This window comes from Copadichromis virginalis, linkage group LG7 (assembly GCF_057382275.1).
Source record: "Copadichromis virginalis isolate Kocher_CV1m ecotype Utaka linkage group LG7, C_Virginalis_male_GT1.1, whole genome shotgun sequence".
Lineage (NCBI taxonomy): Eukaryota > Metazoa > Chordata > Actinopteri > Cichliformes > Cichlidae > Copadichromis > Copadichromis virginalis.
In genome coordinates, this window is record NC_140624.1 from 25,762,373 (window position 1) to 25,777,337 (window position 14,965).

At 38.8% G+C, this 14,965-nt stretch overlaps 1 protein-coding gene across 1 annotated transcript; it reads right to left on the reverse strand.

The window, feature by feature from the left end:
• Positions 1–9,207: 9,207 nt before the first annotated feature.
• LOC146705118 (uncharacterized) lies at positions 9,208–10,184 on the reverse strand. The gene is made up of 2 exons (XM_085460984.1): positions 9,795–10,184; positions 9,208–9,705 (listed from the first exon to the last, which is right to left on the reverse strand). The coding sequence occupies exons 1-2, from the start codon at positions 10,173–10,175 to the stop codon at positions 9,208–9,210; spliced, it is 879 nt and encodes a 292-aa protein (XP_085317110.1). The 5' UTR covers positions 10,176–10,184.
• Between the last annotated feature and the right edge of the window lie 4,781 nt (positions 10,185–14,965).

The following is a 14,965-nucleotide window of genomic DNA, read 5'->3' on the forward strand; positions in this document are numbered from 1 at the left end:
TTTGTTTGCTTGAGGGTCCTTTAATTGCATTATATATGTAATACACTATTTTCAGACATATTTGTGGTTTTGCATTTTTCATCCTTTATAAAAATTTGATTTCATATACCCGGTATATATATTTTAAATTTCAGATCATTTTAAAGAATTAAAAGTATGTACTTTTGCTTTTTTATATTATTAATGAATGAGTATATACTTTTAGGTTTATTTTCCGTATATCTTTAGTCAGATAAAACATGATTGCCAATGATGAGATCTCGGTCTCCAGTAAACATGTATGCAGAAGTGTGTAGTGGTTTTTGATCACAAATTCGATCAGTTTGGCAAAGACTAAATACATTGTATGCACATTATATTCCTAAGTTAGTTCCAAAGTTTTAAGTTATTTTGTATTTAGTTTCACTTTTCTTTCCTTGTGTGGTTTTTATTTTTTCCTTTTAGTTTAATTTTGGTTTACTAAAATGGTTATTCACATCTACTATTAATTTTTAGTTTAGTGGTCTTGGCGCCATGATTTTCTATGAGTTTTTAATTTTATTAATTAACAAATTAATTAATTAATTCTAACTCTTTTTTTCTTCCCATGCTTTTGACATTCTCCTATTTCTCATCATGTATAGTTTCCATGTCATGGATTTATTTCTTTGGGTTGTTTCATGTTTTGTTTTTTTTAAGGATTTGTTTCTTTCCTATGCTTTGTGATTATTCTTCATTAATTTCCCCTCTGTTTGATTCTTCACTTCTTACATTTTATGATCAGCCCCCTGTGTAAATACAGTCTTGTCTTTCTCTCCATTCTAGTTGTTTACCCTGTGGTCCTTCCAAATGGTTGTCTGAGTTCTTCTACTCCATGTTCCCTTTTTCTTTGTCCTTTTATTTGGACTTTTGCTTATCAACTTTTTGAATAAAGTACATCTTTTTATTTTGATATTTTGCTTCTCATATTTGTATTTGGGTCTCCCTTTACAGATCTCGACATTAAGTTTTATGTAAATATAATATGGTTAATGGATTGTCTCTCTTACAGTGTTTTTCCAATCTACTTGAGCACTCAAAGCATTTTATACAACATTCACACCCATTCATACAAGCACTTTTTTCTGTGCCTAAGTGCTTTCTAGCCATCATTCACACTTTCATAGTTTGATGGATGCATCAGAGAGAAAGTGGGGGTTAAGTATCTTGCCAAAGGATACTTTGGCATACAGACTGGAAGAGCCAGAGAATGAACTACCAACCTTGTAATTGGTGGATGACCTGCTGTATGTCTGCAGCCATACTTGTAACCATTACAAACGTCTGTGTTTATGCAAGAAATTTGAAATCAGATATTAAAATTATACTCATCTATGTATTGTTTTTTAACTTTTTTAACAATAAAAAATGCTTTTGACCGAACGATACCTTTTATGTTTATAACAAAAGCTTTGCACACTTCCTAACGTCTGACACTTGCTAAACTTAGTCATAACAATTATCACTGATTAGTCACACACTTGGGGTTTACTATAAGGTTTTAGTAAAATAATTATTTATATTAAATAATATTATTTCAGCTCTAGAGATGCTCCAAACTACCATAACCCAAAACACTTTAGTCTAACTTACATAAGTCAACTTATTTAAAAAAAAAAAAAAAAAACCTCAGCAGTGTGTCAGGAAGAGGAGGAGGAAGAGCCTGCAGCAGCTGACAGATGGAGAGAATAGACAGACTGTCTTATTAGGTAATGTTCAAATAATTTGATCATTCCAGTGTTTTCAGTGTGGGAGAAAGTACTCAGGGCCTTCAAGTTACACACTATGAAAGGCAGCAACAAGTTTAATGCTTAGAAACCTAAAGTATGTATCAGCAGCAGAATGGAGCTAAAAATAAATGTTTGTTTCAGTTCTATGAAGCTTTGAGTATTTTGGATTAGTAGTACTGCTGTGTTTGTTGCATCATATTGCTGTAATTGTTTATATGCTTTATATATTCTGAGGTAAGTTGATCTATAGTGTTACATCATATTCTATAAGGATGTTATGTGTTTGGATACTTTCTGCCCAGTTTGACCCATTTAGCAGACGTCAGCCTGTTTAAGGCTCTGATATCTATTCTGTATGACTTAAAGCAGTTATGACATGGTCTGATTTTCTCACCCAATAAAGGAATATTTAATATATCAGTCTGCTCTTCATTCGATCAGAAACAGTTATCACAGCTCGTACATTTGCTTTTTACACATATATGTAAGTATTGAGCCAAATTTAGTGCTGCCAACAAATTAAACAAACAATATGTCTCTTATATATGATACACCTATATATACACTGTCAAAGATACTTGTCTTTGAGTGAGGATTTAAGGTGATAGGAAATATAAATAACTGGAACTTGAATCTTCACTGAAGCTCAGTATTTGACACAGAAACGTCTTCAAGAAACTTAAAGATGTCCAGGTGCTTGTCTTTCCAAGCTCCAGAGGTTGGAATGAAGAAAGTGATTCTGTAGACTGCTGTATACATGTAATGAGTTGAGATCAGAAGTATCTTTAACTGACTGTTCCTATCTGTGAAAGTCAGAATTCTGGCTCAGTTGTAAGGGAACAAATTTTCCTTCCTTGAGAGTTCTAGCAATTTACATTTAGCCTAGTGATTACATTCAACTAGAAATTAAAACAAAAGCAGCTACAAATATTGTGGATATACCATATATTTGTTATAATCAGTTACTAAAAAAATATGTCTATCTAATAAATTATTGACCTGACTGAATCAGCAAATTAACTCTGTTTTTCAGCCTATCCTTATGCATTTGAAACTGGATCTGCTGGACACATTCAATCTGCAGATACTAGCCTTAGGTCCCGACTGCTAATAACAGATGGTTACTGTATAGGCCTTAAAGCTGAGGGCTATATGAATGCAAAAGGCATGAAAAATGCAACAGCTTCTCCCAAAACTCTCATCCTCCATGTAGCGCTAACATGATGAAATACATACCTACACACTTTATCAAACATAATGCAGGCTTCTCATTGGAGAATACATATTAACATGAATTGAATTATGCACTAAATTCATGTGGGTCTCTGTGAGGGAGTGTGACATGGTTTTGTAGATGGACTCAGGCGCAGACCAGGAGACCTTTGCAAAAGCTGGCAGTGCATTTATTTACAGTGATTTCACCAGTTGATAATACATACAAAGTGTTCGGGAGAGGGGTCCGAGGGGAAGGGTCCGAAAACACACTCCACTCTCTCAGCAACAATCCCACTCCTTTTCCTCCAACGCTCCTCTAGCTCACTCAATCACTCAAAGATACAGGGATGGGTCCAGTGAAGATCTACACACACAGAAAATCTAATTAGTACAAGATCGCACGAAGACTTACAGGCTCAGACTTGCTGAATACAGAATGACGCTGGTGGCTCAACATTCCAGCGACGAGTAGCATAGGTCTGCCATCTTAAGAAGCTCCTTTGATTGTAGCAATCAGCGATAGGTGTGATGATGAGCACAGGTGCGTGGGCCAGGGGCGGGAGCCCACAATGAGAACCGCCACGGCAGGGGGGAGAGGGAGAGAACAAAAACAAAAACGTGGGGACCATGACAGAGTGTGTGTGAGTTTGTGTGTTTCAGAGGATTTTAATTTTAAATCATTAAGACTTGGGAGCTTCATGTTTGCAGGATATGATGCACAAACATCATATTTTCATATTCCATGCAGACATCGGGAGGACCAATTATAGAGGACCAAAAGAGCCACATGCATCAAAATAAAGAATTGTGCAATAAAACATGCATTACTAAATTCATTTATGGATTTAGTAATGCATTTCAAAAATCAATTTTGAACTCCAAATTAAAAAACAGATCTTCAAAATCTTTTTCAAAATACAATTTAACAAAGAGAAATAAGTAAATGAGGGGAACAAATCAAATATTTATTTCCATCCATCCATTCGCTTCCGCTTATCCTTTTCAGGGTCGCGGGGGGTGCTGGAGCCTATCCCAGCTGTCATAGGGCGAGAGGCGGGGTACACCCTGGACAGGTGACCAGTCTGTTGCAGGGCTAACACACAGGGACAGACAACCATTCGCACTCACATTCATTCACACCTAGTGACAATTTGGATTATCCAATCAACCATCCCCACAAGCTGCATGTCTTTGGACAGTGGGAGGAAGCCGGAGTACCCGGAGGGAACCCACGCAAACATGGAGAGAACATGCAAACTCCACACAGAAAGACCCCGGCCTGATGTTGGAATTGAACTCAGGACCTTCTTGCTGTGCGGCAACGGTGCTAACCACCGTGCCGCTTGTTAGAAATATTTATTTCTAACATTTAAAACTGTGATTCCACAACTCATTTGGGGGTGATACAAAAAACCTAGCTATAGGCAAAATACAAATCCAACAGGAAATAAAAACTAACTAAACTAACTCTGCTCAAGGAACCACTAGGGAACAAAAACTGAGGAACTGCACTCTGATAAAGGACAAGGGGAGACTGAGACAATTAGGGGAAGTGGAGACACAAGGGAAACAAAGTGGGAACCATTCATTAATATACATAAAGGGGAAGTTAGACTCAACACAGTGCACACACAATAGACTATCACAATGAAACAGGAAACGTAACTAAACTAAGGCAGAAGATATATACAGAGAAAAAACACAGAACAGACAGACACTGTGGCTTGACTGAGGGAAACAAAGAGATTACAAAACTGTTACATTAAAATGTTACAAAACCCAGAGCCAGAATATAACCTTGGACTACAAAGATATAACAAATTCTAAGACACTCTAAGACCTTCTAAGATGGAAAAAGGTGTCCCTCAGTCTGCTGGTTCGAGACCGGATACTGCAGTAACTCCTGCCTAATGGAAGTAGTTTGAACAGTTTGTGACTGGGGTGACTGGAGTCTTTGATGATCCTCCCTGCTTTCCTCAGGCACCGCTTCCTGTAGATGTCCTGGAGGAAGGGAAGCTCACCTCCAATTATCCTCAGCAGGGCACAGAGACTTGGGTTCTGTTGGCTCTGAAACTCTGCAGGTTCAGGATCTTCCGGCTTATACTGGGCTGGCTCGAATGCACGAATATATGGTATATACTGGTGGAGTGGATGGTTGCCGCTGCACATGTTGCCTGGGCATCCCAGGCCACTCAGGTTGCTCAGGATACTCAGGCTGGTGCAATGTAGACTGCATAGTCAACTCTGGAGGGTGGGGCTGCAGTGACGAGGCTTGGGTGTTGAGCTGCTGCAAACACTGACAATGTCAAAAGAGAGGAAGTGGGCTCTGGCAGGTGGCTAGCAGTCACTGCACCAGGTGGGTGGCTAGCTGGCTGTATGTTTAACAAACCCTTTTTGACCTCAGGTGAAAAAAGGGCATGCAATGTGTACACCTCCTGCATGCACTGGCATGCCCTGGGATCACAGCTTCCAGTGGGGGTCCTCATGCACCATGCAAGTCCTCCAAGGATCATGGCATGAGCCTTGTCTTAACTTCAATATTCTTCTGTGAAAGGGAAAGAACATCTTCAAAAACTTGATAGTCTGAGTAGTCTATTTTATTTGCCAGTGCATTATGTTATGAGTTGTGGATGAGAACCCCAAATGCAGACGTAAACATAGGCAGTGCCCTTTTCATATACTTCCATCAACTATCAGAAACAAGTGTTGTTGAATTTGCTCTGTACTGAGTACTGTTTATCCTCAGCTTCCCGAGAAATTTATCCATTTATTAATCTCCAGGATCCATCATGGTCTGCAAGGGGAGGTGGTGAGCTGTTTAGTCCAGAGAGGAAAAGTCCGGTACTGCAGGTTTCAGTTTTAAATCCACACAGAGTCGAAGGATTTGAGCTCCTTCCAATAAATAAACATTTTGTGTGAAATAAATCAGCTGAAAAAGCTTCATCATCCAGCTTCAGAACATGCAGGATCCAAACAGTAAACCTGCTCTTATTCTATCAGCTGGAAAAACACTAAAGCCAGGTTTAATTTAGTGTTATTGATCATTTCAGGGGACAAACAGATCACTTTATTTGCTTATATTTATTTTTACTTGCACTCATGTATATACATAAGAAGGTGCTTTCAGCCAGAACTTGGCCTCAGTGGTTGCAAAAGAAAAAAAATCTTGGTAATGATTGCACAAAGTGTGACTTGAACACAGAAGCATTTACACCTGCAACTGAGACATGGTGGATTTGTTTGAGTCTTTCCCAAAATGATGGGTGATGCAATTCAGAAAAAAAGGAAAAGAAACTGCAGAAGTGCTGGTGTAGGAACAGAAGAAGTTGAAACAGGAAACAAAGCTATCAGAGAGGATTATTTTTTATTAGCTGCAGACTCACTCATGTTTTCCAACCTTTGCATCTTCCTCACTGTCATCTGAGAATATAAAATGCTTCTGCATTCATGCATCTAATCCTGTTTTTTGTTTGTTTTTTGTTTTTGTTTTTCAGTTTTGGACTCTCGGTTTCTGTTTGATATTTTCTGTTTGACTTTGTAGTAGTTTTCAGTTTGAATATCACCTTTGCTCATGTTATGTTTTCATTCTGATTTAGTATTCCTAGTTTTCTTTGTAAGTTATTCTCAAGATTTTTTCCTTTTCTCCCATGTCCCCTGTACCTAGTCTGTGTTTCTATTAGATCTTCCATGTTTAGTCAGTTTTTCTCTTTGTGTTTACTTTGGTATTCCAGCCTATTAATCAACCAAAGACTAATACAGACTTTTCATTCATTTTAAACCCTGATGCTTAGCCTTGTCAACTCTAGCTTGAAAACTCAAAAACCAATGTATTTGTTATCATCTACATCGGTTAGTGTTTCTAAAGACAATTCCTTTGCATTCTTTCCTCACTTAGGAGAGGTTTTAAATAAAAAACTCTTGAACCCTTGATAGAAACAGAGTCAGTATTGCATCTCTGTGCCACTGAGCCAGTGATACTAAGCAGACCTGGCTCCCACAATGCATCAGCTGTCCTGAAATATCAATTTTGCACTTGACTTCACACGGCTCGCTCCCCATTGGCTCAGTCTATCCATTTGTCATTAGCAGACCATCAGCAGAGTCCAACACACACAAATGTACTGTAATAGCACTACAGGCAGCCCTCTCTGATGAGGGGGAGTACTCTCTCCCTTCATCCCAGGGGTCTTCAAAGTGTTTCTCAAAAATCAAAGAAAGAGTCAAAACAGTCTACTCGTATAAAATACCCTTTGTGTGTGTGTGTGTGTGTGTGTGTGTGTGTGTGTGTGTGTGTGTGTTTGTGCAGTATTATTGTAGGGTCCTTAATTTACAATATAAACCACCTTGAGGTGACTGCTGTTGTGAGATTTATATTTATTCCCGTCTCGTCCCTGCGGGTGGTCCTTCAAGCACAGGTCCTCTACCAGACACCTGGGATGTTGAGGGTCCTGTGCAGTGTCTTTGCTGTTCCTAGGACTGCGCTCTTCTGGACAGAGATCTCGGATGTTGTTGATCTGCTGGAGCCACTCACCTAGCTTGGGAGTCACTGCAATCAATCAATCAATCAATCAATCAATATATCAATCAAGGCTTTATTCGCCACGTGCTGGTAGCCCTGCAGTGAAATGGGAACCCCCCCCGACCTTACACACACAACACAGACATCGCATGGGGATACAGGTCGGAGATCGGTAGTGTTACAGAAAAAACACTGAAATATACAATGGGAAAGTACAAGATGAAAAAAAGAGACCTCTACTCATGCTGGGCTCCTGGGATGCCAGCATCAGAACAGGAAACAAAAAAACTCCTCTGCACAAAAAAGCACATAAATGTCCACAGCACAACATTATGGAACATGTGACAAGCCACAGGGTTGGGTAGGGGGTGAGGAGTAATCCGTAGCAAACACAGCAGCCATCCTGCCCAGCGCTACCATTCCAGCGCGGGCTCAGACCTGCCGTGTTCCCAGGAGGGAACAAGCATCGAAGGCGTTTGGAAAGGGAGGGGGGATGAGGTGTGCATATCAGTGTATATGTATGTGTGTGCGTGTCCAGAGTTCAGCTGAGACAGTGTCCTTCGCCCTGCTAGGCTAAGTAAACAGTCTTCCAGCCAACCCAGGTGGCCTTGCATGGAATGGGAAGGAACAGACTAAACACAGTCGTTATCAGGGAGGTAACAATGGTCCCGATGACCACTGGGACCATTGTTACCTTCATCATCCACATCTTCTTGAGCTCTACTCTGAGCCCTTGGTACTTTTTCAGCTTCTCGTGTTCCTTCTTCTGCTATTTGGTATCACTACATGCCAACCTTCCCGATTTTTCCGGGAGAATCCCAAATTTCAGTGCCCCTCCCAAAAATCTCCCGGAGCCACCATTCTCCTGAATTTCTCCCAAATTCCACCCGTTAGGGAAGAGTATCCTCAGTTCTCTGTTTATGTATACACTTGTATCTGTTGTTGTATAGCATGCTCCTATTGAACCATCACTACCATCTGTTGCACAGGTACTGGACAGCTAATTAATTTAACTTATTTTGTCTGATAAATAAACACTGTAAAATTCAAGTTTTTTGTCTGTATATGTATATGACGACCAGTGTTGGGTAAGTTACTTTAAAAACGTAATTAATTACTATTACTAATTACTTAATCAATATTGTATTTAAAATACTTATCTAATTACTGTGTCTGAAAAGTAACTTAATTACTCAATAAGTAATTTAACTAAATACTTATTAAAATCCCCATAAACCTTGAGTGGACAAACAATAGAAATTAAACTCTTTAAATAATAAATAAGTAAAAAAAAAAAAATACGAGTCAACATGAAATAGTTTAGCCTTTTTGCTTCCTGAATCATCTTTATTACATTCTATAAAAAAAACATTCTTTAATAATTACATTTTTTAGTAAGGAATGTAACTTTCTTTAGCTAAGAAACACAATTCCAGAATAACAAATATATTTTTCTGCAACATATCTGAATAACAAAAAAGCTTAACTTAAGAAATGTTAAACATGACATATTTCACGCAGTAAACATTAAAATGTTTACATTTTCAAAGCAATGAGTAACATATTCATACATAATGTATGTAATCATGTCATGTGATTCAACAAAGTGAAGTTAACTCTGAACTTTGGTTAACAAACAGAATTCCTCTGAAACTTCCTCAAACCAATGAGCACCATATTTCCTGCATGCTGTATGCACTCATGTTTTCCAAAACATTTTTTGTACTACTTAGCTGTGTTGTTTTTGAAAAAGTTGTTGTATCTCATTAATGTAAGTCTCTCAAAGCGTTCACTTGACAGTCTGTTCCTTCTGGGTGTAAGCACAAGATTGCCGAGGCTAAAAAGCCTTTCGACTGGTGCGCTTGATGGTGTGGCTGTGTTGTACCTCAGTGAAATGGCCTTAATCCTGGGAAACTGGCTAAGAACACCCAGCTCAGACCCAGCAGATTTCAAATATTCCATCACCTCTGTTTCAGCAGAGTAGGTACAGTCGTCCTCCTCAAATGAAAAAAAGTCATCAGTGGAGTCAGCAGGGTTCTTGTGATCTTGAGCAGGTTGTTGGTCTTCAAGAGACAACCCACGGCACTCTGTAGTAAGCATTGCCCTAACCATGTCTTTTTTCTCTTCTTCTCTGATCCAGCGTAACTTAAATTTAGGCAAAGTGCCTGCAGCCAGGAGAGCTTCTTTATTGTCCATCATTGAGGAAAAGCGCACCTTGATCGCCTATGAGAAAAAATACATCAGACACTTCACATAAGAGCATGATAAATAAAACAAAAATTTATTTTAGGGTAAGGCTATATATAGATTACCTTAACAATGATATCAGGGAGGGATGCTGTCAGCTTAAGCTCGTCCTGCAGTGCCAGCATCCTGGACATTAGAATCTCCAGAGTTGGAAGAAGGATTCCAAAATAGCAGTTCTCTTCTCCTTGCAATATGTCTAGTGCAACAGTGAGTGGCTTCAACACGATACAATACTCCTTTAGGAACAGATACTCCCAATCAGTGAAGCATTTGATTCCAAACTGAGTGCAGACAGTATTTAATTCAGCAAGGGGAATGTCAGTGATCCTGGACAGAGCGTCGTGAAATGAATTCCATCCTGTTGAAACAGCTACTATGAGTTTTTTCTTGAAAAAATTATCTACCAACTCTGAAGCAACAGAAGAACGGTTTGCTTTTGTCCACATTGCAGAACACTTTGAAGTTGCACTTCTGTAGATGAATTTTGCCTCATTTGCTTGAAGCCATTTCTCAACATCATGAAAAATTAAGTTGAGTGTGTGTGATGCACACCTTAAGTGTGGAGGGAGAGAAAACTGTCCTTCAGATTCTGTGGAGAGGGTCTGCTCAACATCAGTAAATGTCACCTCTTCATCTTCTTCCGATTCCTCATCAGAGTCTGATTTTTGGAACATTCTAAAAGCTTTGATAAAATTGGACCCATTGTCTGTCACGGTGGCTGTCACTTTAGAGAGTCCATAAGCCGAATGTACTTGCTCGATTTCATTGCCAATGACATCATATGTGTGTCTCCCTTGAACTCTTTTACATGCTAGCGCTGCATGTCCTCGTACAAAAGTAGAAGGATCAATCCAGTGTGCCGTCATTCCGAGAAAACTTTTGTTATGGCTCGTCCACATGTCAGCAGTCGTGGAAATATATTCCAAACTCTCGAATGTCTCTTTAAGCTCCATTTCCATGTCAGCATAACACTTATCGAAGTAAGTAGAAAACGTTTTTCGATCATGCAGTGCTGCTTTTTTGCCACACACAGGTATTTTGTTTAATTTGCATCTAAAAGACAGAGACTCTACAGTACGCAGCGGTAGCATCTCTTCCACAACGTAACATTTTCTTCAGCTCACCTTCAGACACTTTCTGTGTTGCTGAAGTGAAATCAAGTTTCGTCTGCTTAGCAGGAGTTGCCGCGGTGTTATCCATGGATGATGAAGATGGCTCACTCAGAAGGCTTTGTCTGTGCTGCCGTGTCAGGTGCTTCAGCAGATTACTCGTGCTATTGACAGCGGCCGATAATTTTTTCTCCCCAGGACACAGCTTACATATTACCGTAATGTTCTTGTCTGCTTGTTTTAGAAAAGTGAAATGACGGGAATATTTCCATTTCATAAAACAGGCCCTCGCTTCAGCCGAGTCCGACATCTTCCGCTGTAGAATACGACTATGCGGCAAACTGGCGCGAAATGACGTACAGCTGCACTACAGCGATTTTAAAGCGGCAGAGTTTATTTTTACCTGTAGAAGATAAATTATTGAAATTAAATAATGATTTTCAGCGAGTTTAGTTATTTTACAATGTAACGCAAGTACATTGTAAGTAACTGTATTTAAAATACCTAAAAATGAACAGTAATCAGTTACTCTACTTTCTCAGTGGAAAAGTAATTTAAATACAGTAACGTAAAAAGTAAAATACAGTTACTTAGTAACGCGTTACACCCAACACTGATGACGACCCCCCCCCCCCAACAGCCCTTTTGAACGTCTCCCTAATTCTGAGGCATCAAGGTTGGCAAGTATGATCGCTACGACTATCACTATGGCCGGTTTCCTCTGCTTGTCCACCACTACTATGTCTGGTTAGTTAGCCATCACCATTTTGTCCATCTATCTGGATCTGTATCTGGAAGTCCCACGGGATCTTAGTCATTCTCGATCACCCCAGGGGGCGTCTCCCACTTCCAGGCCATACTCAGCACAGATATTTCTTTATACTATGCCGGACACTTGGTTATGGCGTTACATGTATGCCTTGCCTGCTAGCATCTTGCACCCTGCTGTTATGTGCTGGATTGTCTCTGGGGCATCTTTACACAGCCTGCACCTGGGGTCTTGCCTGGTGTGATAGACCCCAGCCTCTCTGGATCTTGTGCTCAGAGCTTGTTCTTTGTTGTGATATTTTGATACCATGGTAGCATTTACAGGATATTGTTTTATAGTGATATTATACAGGAAAACTGTTACTCAATAAGGCCCATTTACTAGTTGTTTTTCTCTTTCTCTGTGACCCAAGAATTAATGTGTAAGAATCACAGGATGGTACCTCAAGGTCGAAAACACCACAGAGATCACTTCCTTACTCCCATCCTCCCTTCCTTATCTTTTAGAAAAGAGCTTGTTAAAGGCCAGGTGGTTTGTTTCAGAATTCACTAATGAAAGAACTCTGTATTCTATGTCTAGGAGTGTATTTTGCTGGAATGATCATAAATTGTAGCTGAACTGATAAACTACACAAAGGATACTTCTTTGCTCAGAAGGCAGGAAGACGTTTCCTTATTTGGTCTGTACCGGTTTGAACTGAGAATCTGCTGACACACGAACCTTTTTTTTCCTCTATATAAACTGTTGTATACTGAATAAACCTTTGAGTTGATTTTGGAAGAGCAACCTGAAGCAGTTTCTGTGTCATTTTGTTCTCCCAAGCTACTCCCGGCGCTGTAACTAACCTGCTGAACGGCATACCTGAGCTTACTTTGAATAATTAATTTTATACAGAACTCTGCTTATCGGTGCTCACGCCTTGGAGGAAACCCGATCCATGGAGAAACCCGGGACGGAGATTTCTTTCATTCTTGTGCTGCCATGATTAGTGCCTCTGTGCTGTCTTTCAGTCCAGCTTTGTCCAGCCACTGGTAGGACTTCTGTTCCTACCAGTTTCCTAGCAGCCTCTTCATGGTTCCCATTTGCATGTGGAATTCCCAGGTACTTGTAGCTGTCCTCATTGCCAGGGACTGCAATGTTGCCTTCTGGAAGTTTGATCCCCTCAGTTCTGAGAACCTTTCCAGTCTTTGTTACCATCCGACTACACTTCTCTAATCCGAATGACATTCCGATATCCTTGTTGTATATCCTGGTGGTGTGGCTCGGTGAATCAATGTATCCATAGCTAGTCTTGTCATTGATCTCACTGAGGGGGTTCAGGCCTATGCAGAATAGCAGTGGGGAAAGCGCATTTCCTTGGTAGATCCCGCACTTGATGGCAGCCTGTGCTATGTCCTTGAAGTTAGCCTCTAGTAAAATACTTATGTGTTTTTTATTTTTATTAAACTTGCAAGAATTTCTAGCAAAATACCCTCATTTTATTACTTTATTACTACTGAGTGTAGAATTTTGATGTGGAAACATTTTATTTAATCTGTTTTGGAATAAGACTGTAATGTGACAACAAATGGAACAAGTGACGTGCTGGAAGCACTGCAGTTACTGTAGTTAAGTGTTGTTCAACATACTGGATTTTACCCTCCAAATCACTCCATGACTGGTGTTCAAAAAACACAACAGGTAAAACATTTCTCAAGAAAAGCAGACTATTTATTTTGGTTACAATAATCAAGACCAAACTGGCTGATTATAAGGTGTTAATACTATGACTTCTAGCTTCTGCATTCTTTCACTCTGCTACCCACACTAAAAAGTCTACTGCCAGTGTCACATAACAGCCAGGGGAGATCACCATACCAGACTCCTCTGCTAGCTAAGCTAACTAATAATGTCAAAGTAAACAAAAAGTAATGGTGTGAGTTATGTTACAGACTAGTAGAATGTAGGTATTTAAACTCTAAATATTTTCTTATTAGCATTTGCTCCACTCACCACTGCCAAGATTTCTCTCATTTTCCGCTTTTTATTTTCCTTTCATTCAAAGAACTCCTTTTCATTTTAATTGACACACTGACTTTCATTAGGTTTGTCATGATTTCCCAATAGTGTTATTGATACCTTTCCAGATGTTTCTACACATTGTAGCGTACCCTCCATTTCTACCTGTGCATGTTTCTACAACTGAATGACAATCGCTTTTTCAGTCCTTTTGGGCTGATGCTCAACTTTGCTCAGTGTTGTCATTTTGTAATCATACATAAATACTGAATGAAATATTGTATGCGTTATCATTAGGATAGGATTTTGTATTGTATTGGTGTGTGGAACTGTAGATTTAAGATTTAAATGCTTTGTGATAATGTCTTTAAGTTATTTTTTGGAGTAATCTAAACAACAGGTAATGAGTGGAGTAAGAAATTATAAGTAATTAAGTAATGCACAACATTGCTTCTAAGAAAAAATTAACTAATTTAACTAACTTAATAAAGTAATCTGTAATTTTTGAGTAATGATCCCAACACTGTATATAATATTGCCTTTCACTTTGATGGCGATAATAGTTGGACATACCTATCAGTGAAACCTGACACCAACTCCTATTAATGCTTGTAGTTGTTTGGCTTTTCAATCCACTAAACTATACTTACAAATTAGCTCTGTTGTCAAAATAATCTTTTTTCATCATCTGACATTTAGCTAAGTCAAAGTCAGATTTATTTATATAGCACATTTAAGCAATAACTATTGACTAAGGTGCTATACATTTAAGATAATCAAAAGAGATTAAAAAACATGATAAAAATTAATGATAAAAATTGAGAAATACAAGCATAAAATGAAAAGATTTGAGTAAGAAATAAGACAAATAAAAGTAGTAGTAATCATTCTGATTTAAAAGCCAAAGAATAAAAGTGGCCAAACGCTTGCTTTCTTTCAAAGACTGATTGTAACTTCAAGGCTGGAATATTGCAAATCACTGTCAGAAAAGGTAAGGCCTTAATGCTGGTGGTGCAGAATGCTAGTGCAAGATCCCGAGTGACACATGTAATTTGCAATATTTCCTCTATACTGCCATCTCTGTATTTGCTATCTATTGAACATATAATCCATTTGGAAATCAGATTGTTTCTTTATACATTTAAAGATTAACTTTCAGACCTGTTGCATTATTAGTTCACTCTGACTCTATGAATTGTTTTGAATCATCAGAATATTAACAGTTTTCTTGTCCCTTCAAAATACTTTCAGATTTGTATTTTGTTTCTTTACTGGATGCACAGGGGTGTAAATAATCTATATTTATCTATTTTTATATCCCTCTTGGAAAAATTGTGCTTGAATTAAAGTGAAAAGTAGA

Bases quoted from the DNA above. Each gene is read 5' to 3' on its own strand.
- LOC146705118 (XM_085460984.1), bottom strand. From the start codon at position 10,175: ATGTGGACAAAAGCAAACCGTTCTTCTGTTGCTTCAGAGTTGGTAGAT. The intron at 9,706-9,794 runs GTAATCTATATA...TTTTTCTCATAG, and splicing joins TCCCTGATATCATTGTTAAG to GCGATCAAGGTGCGCTTTTC.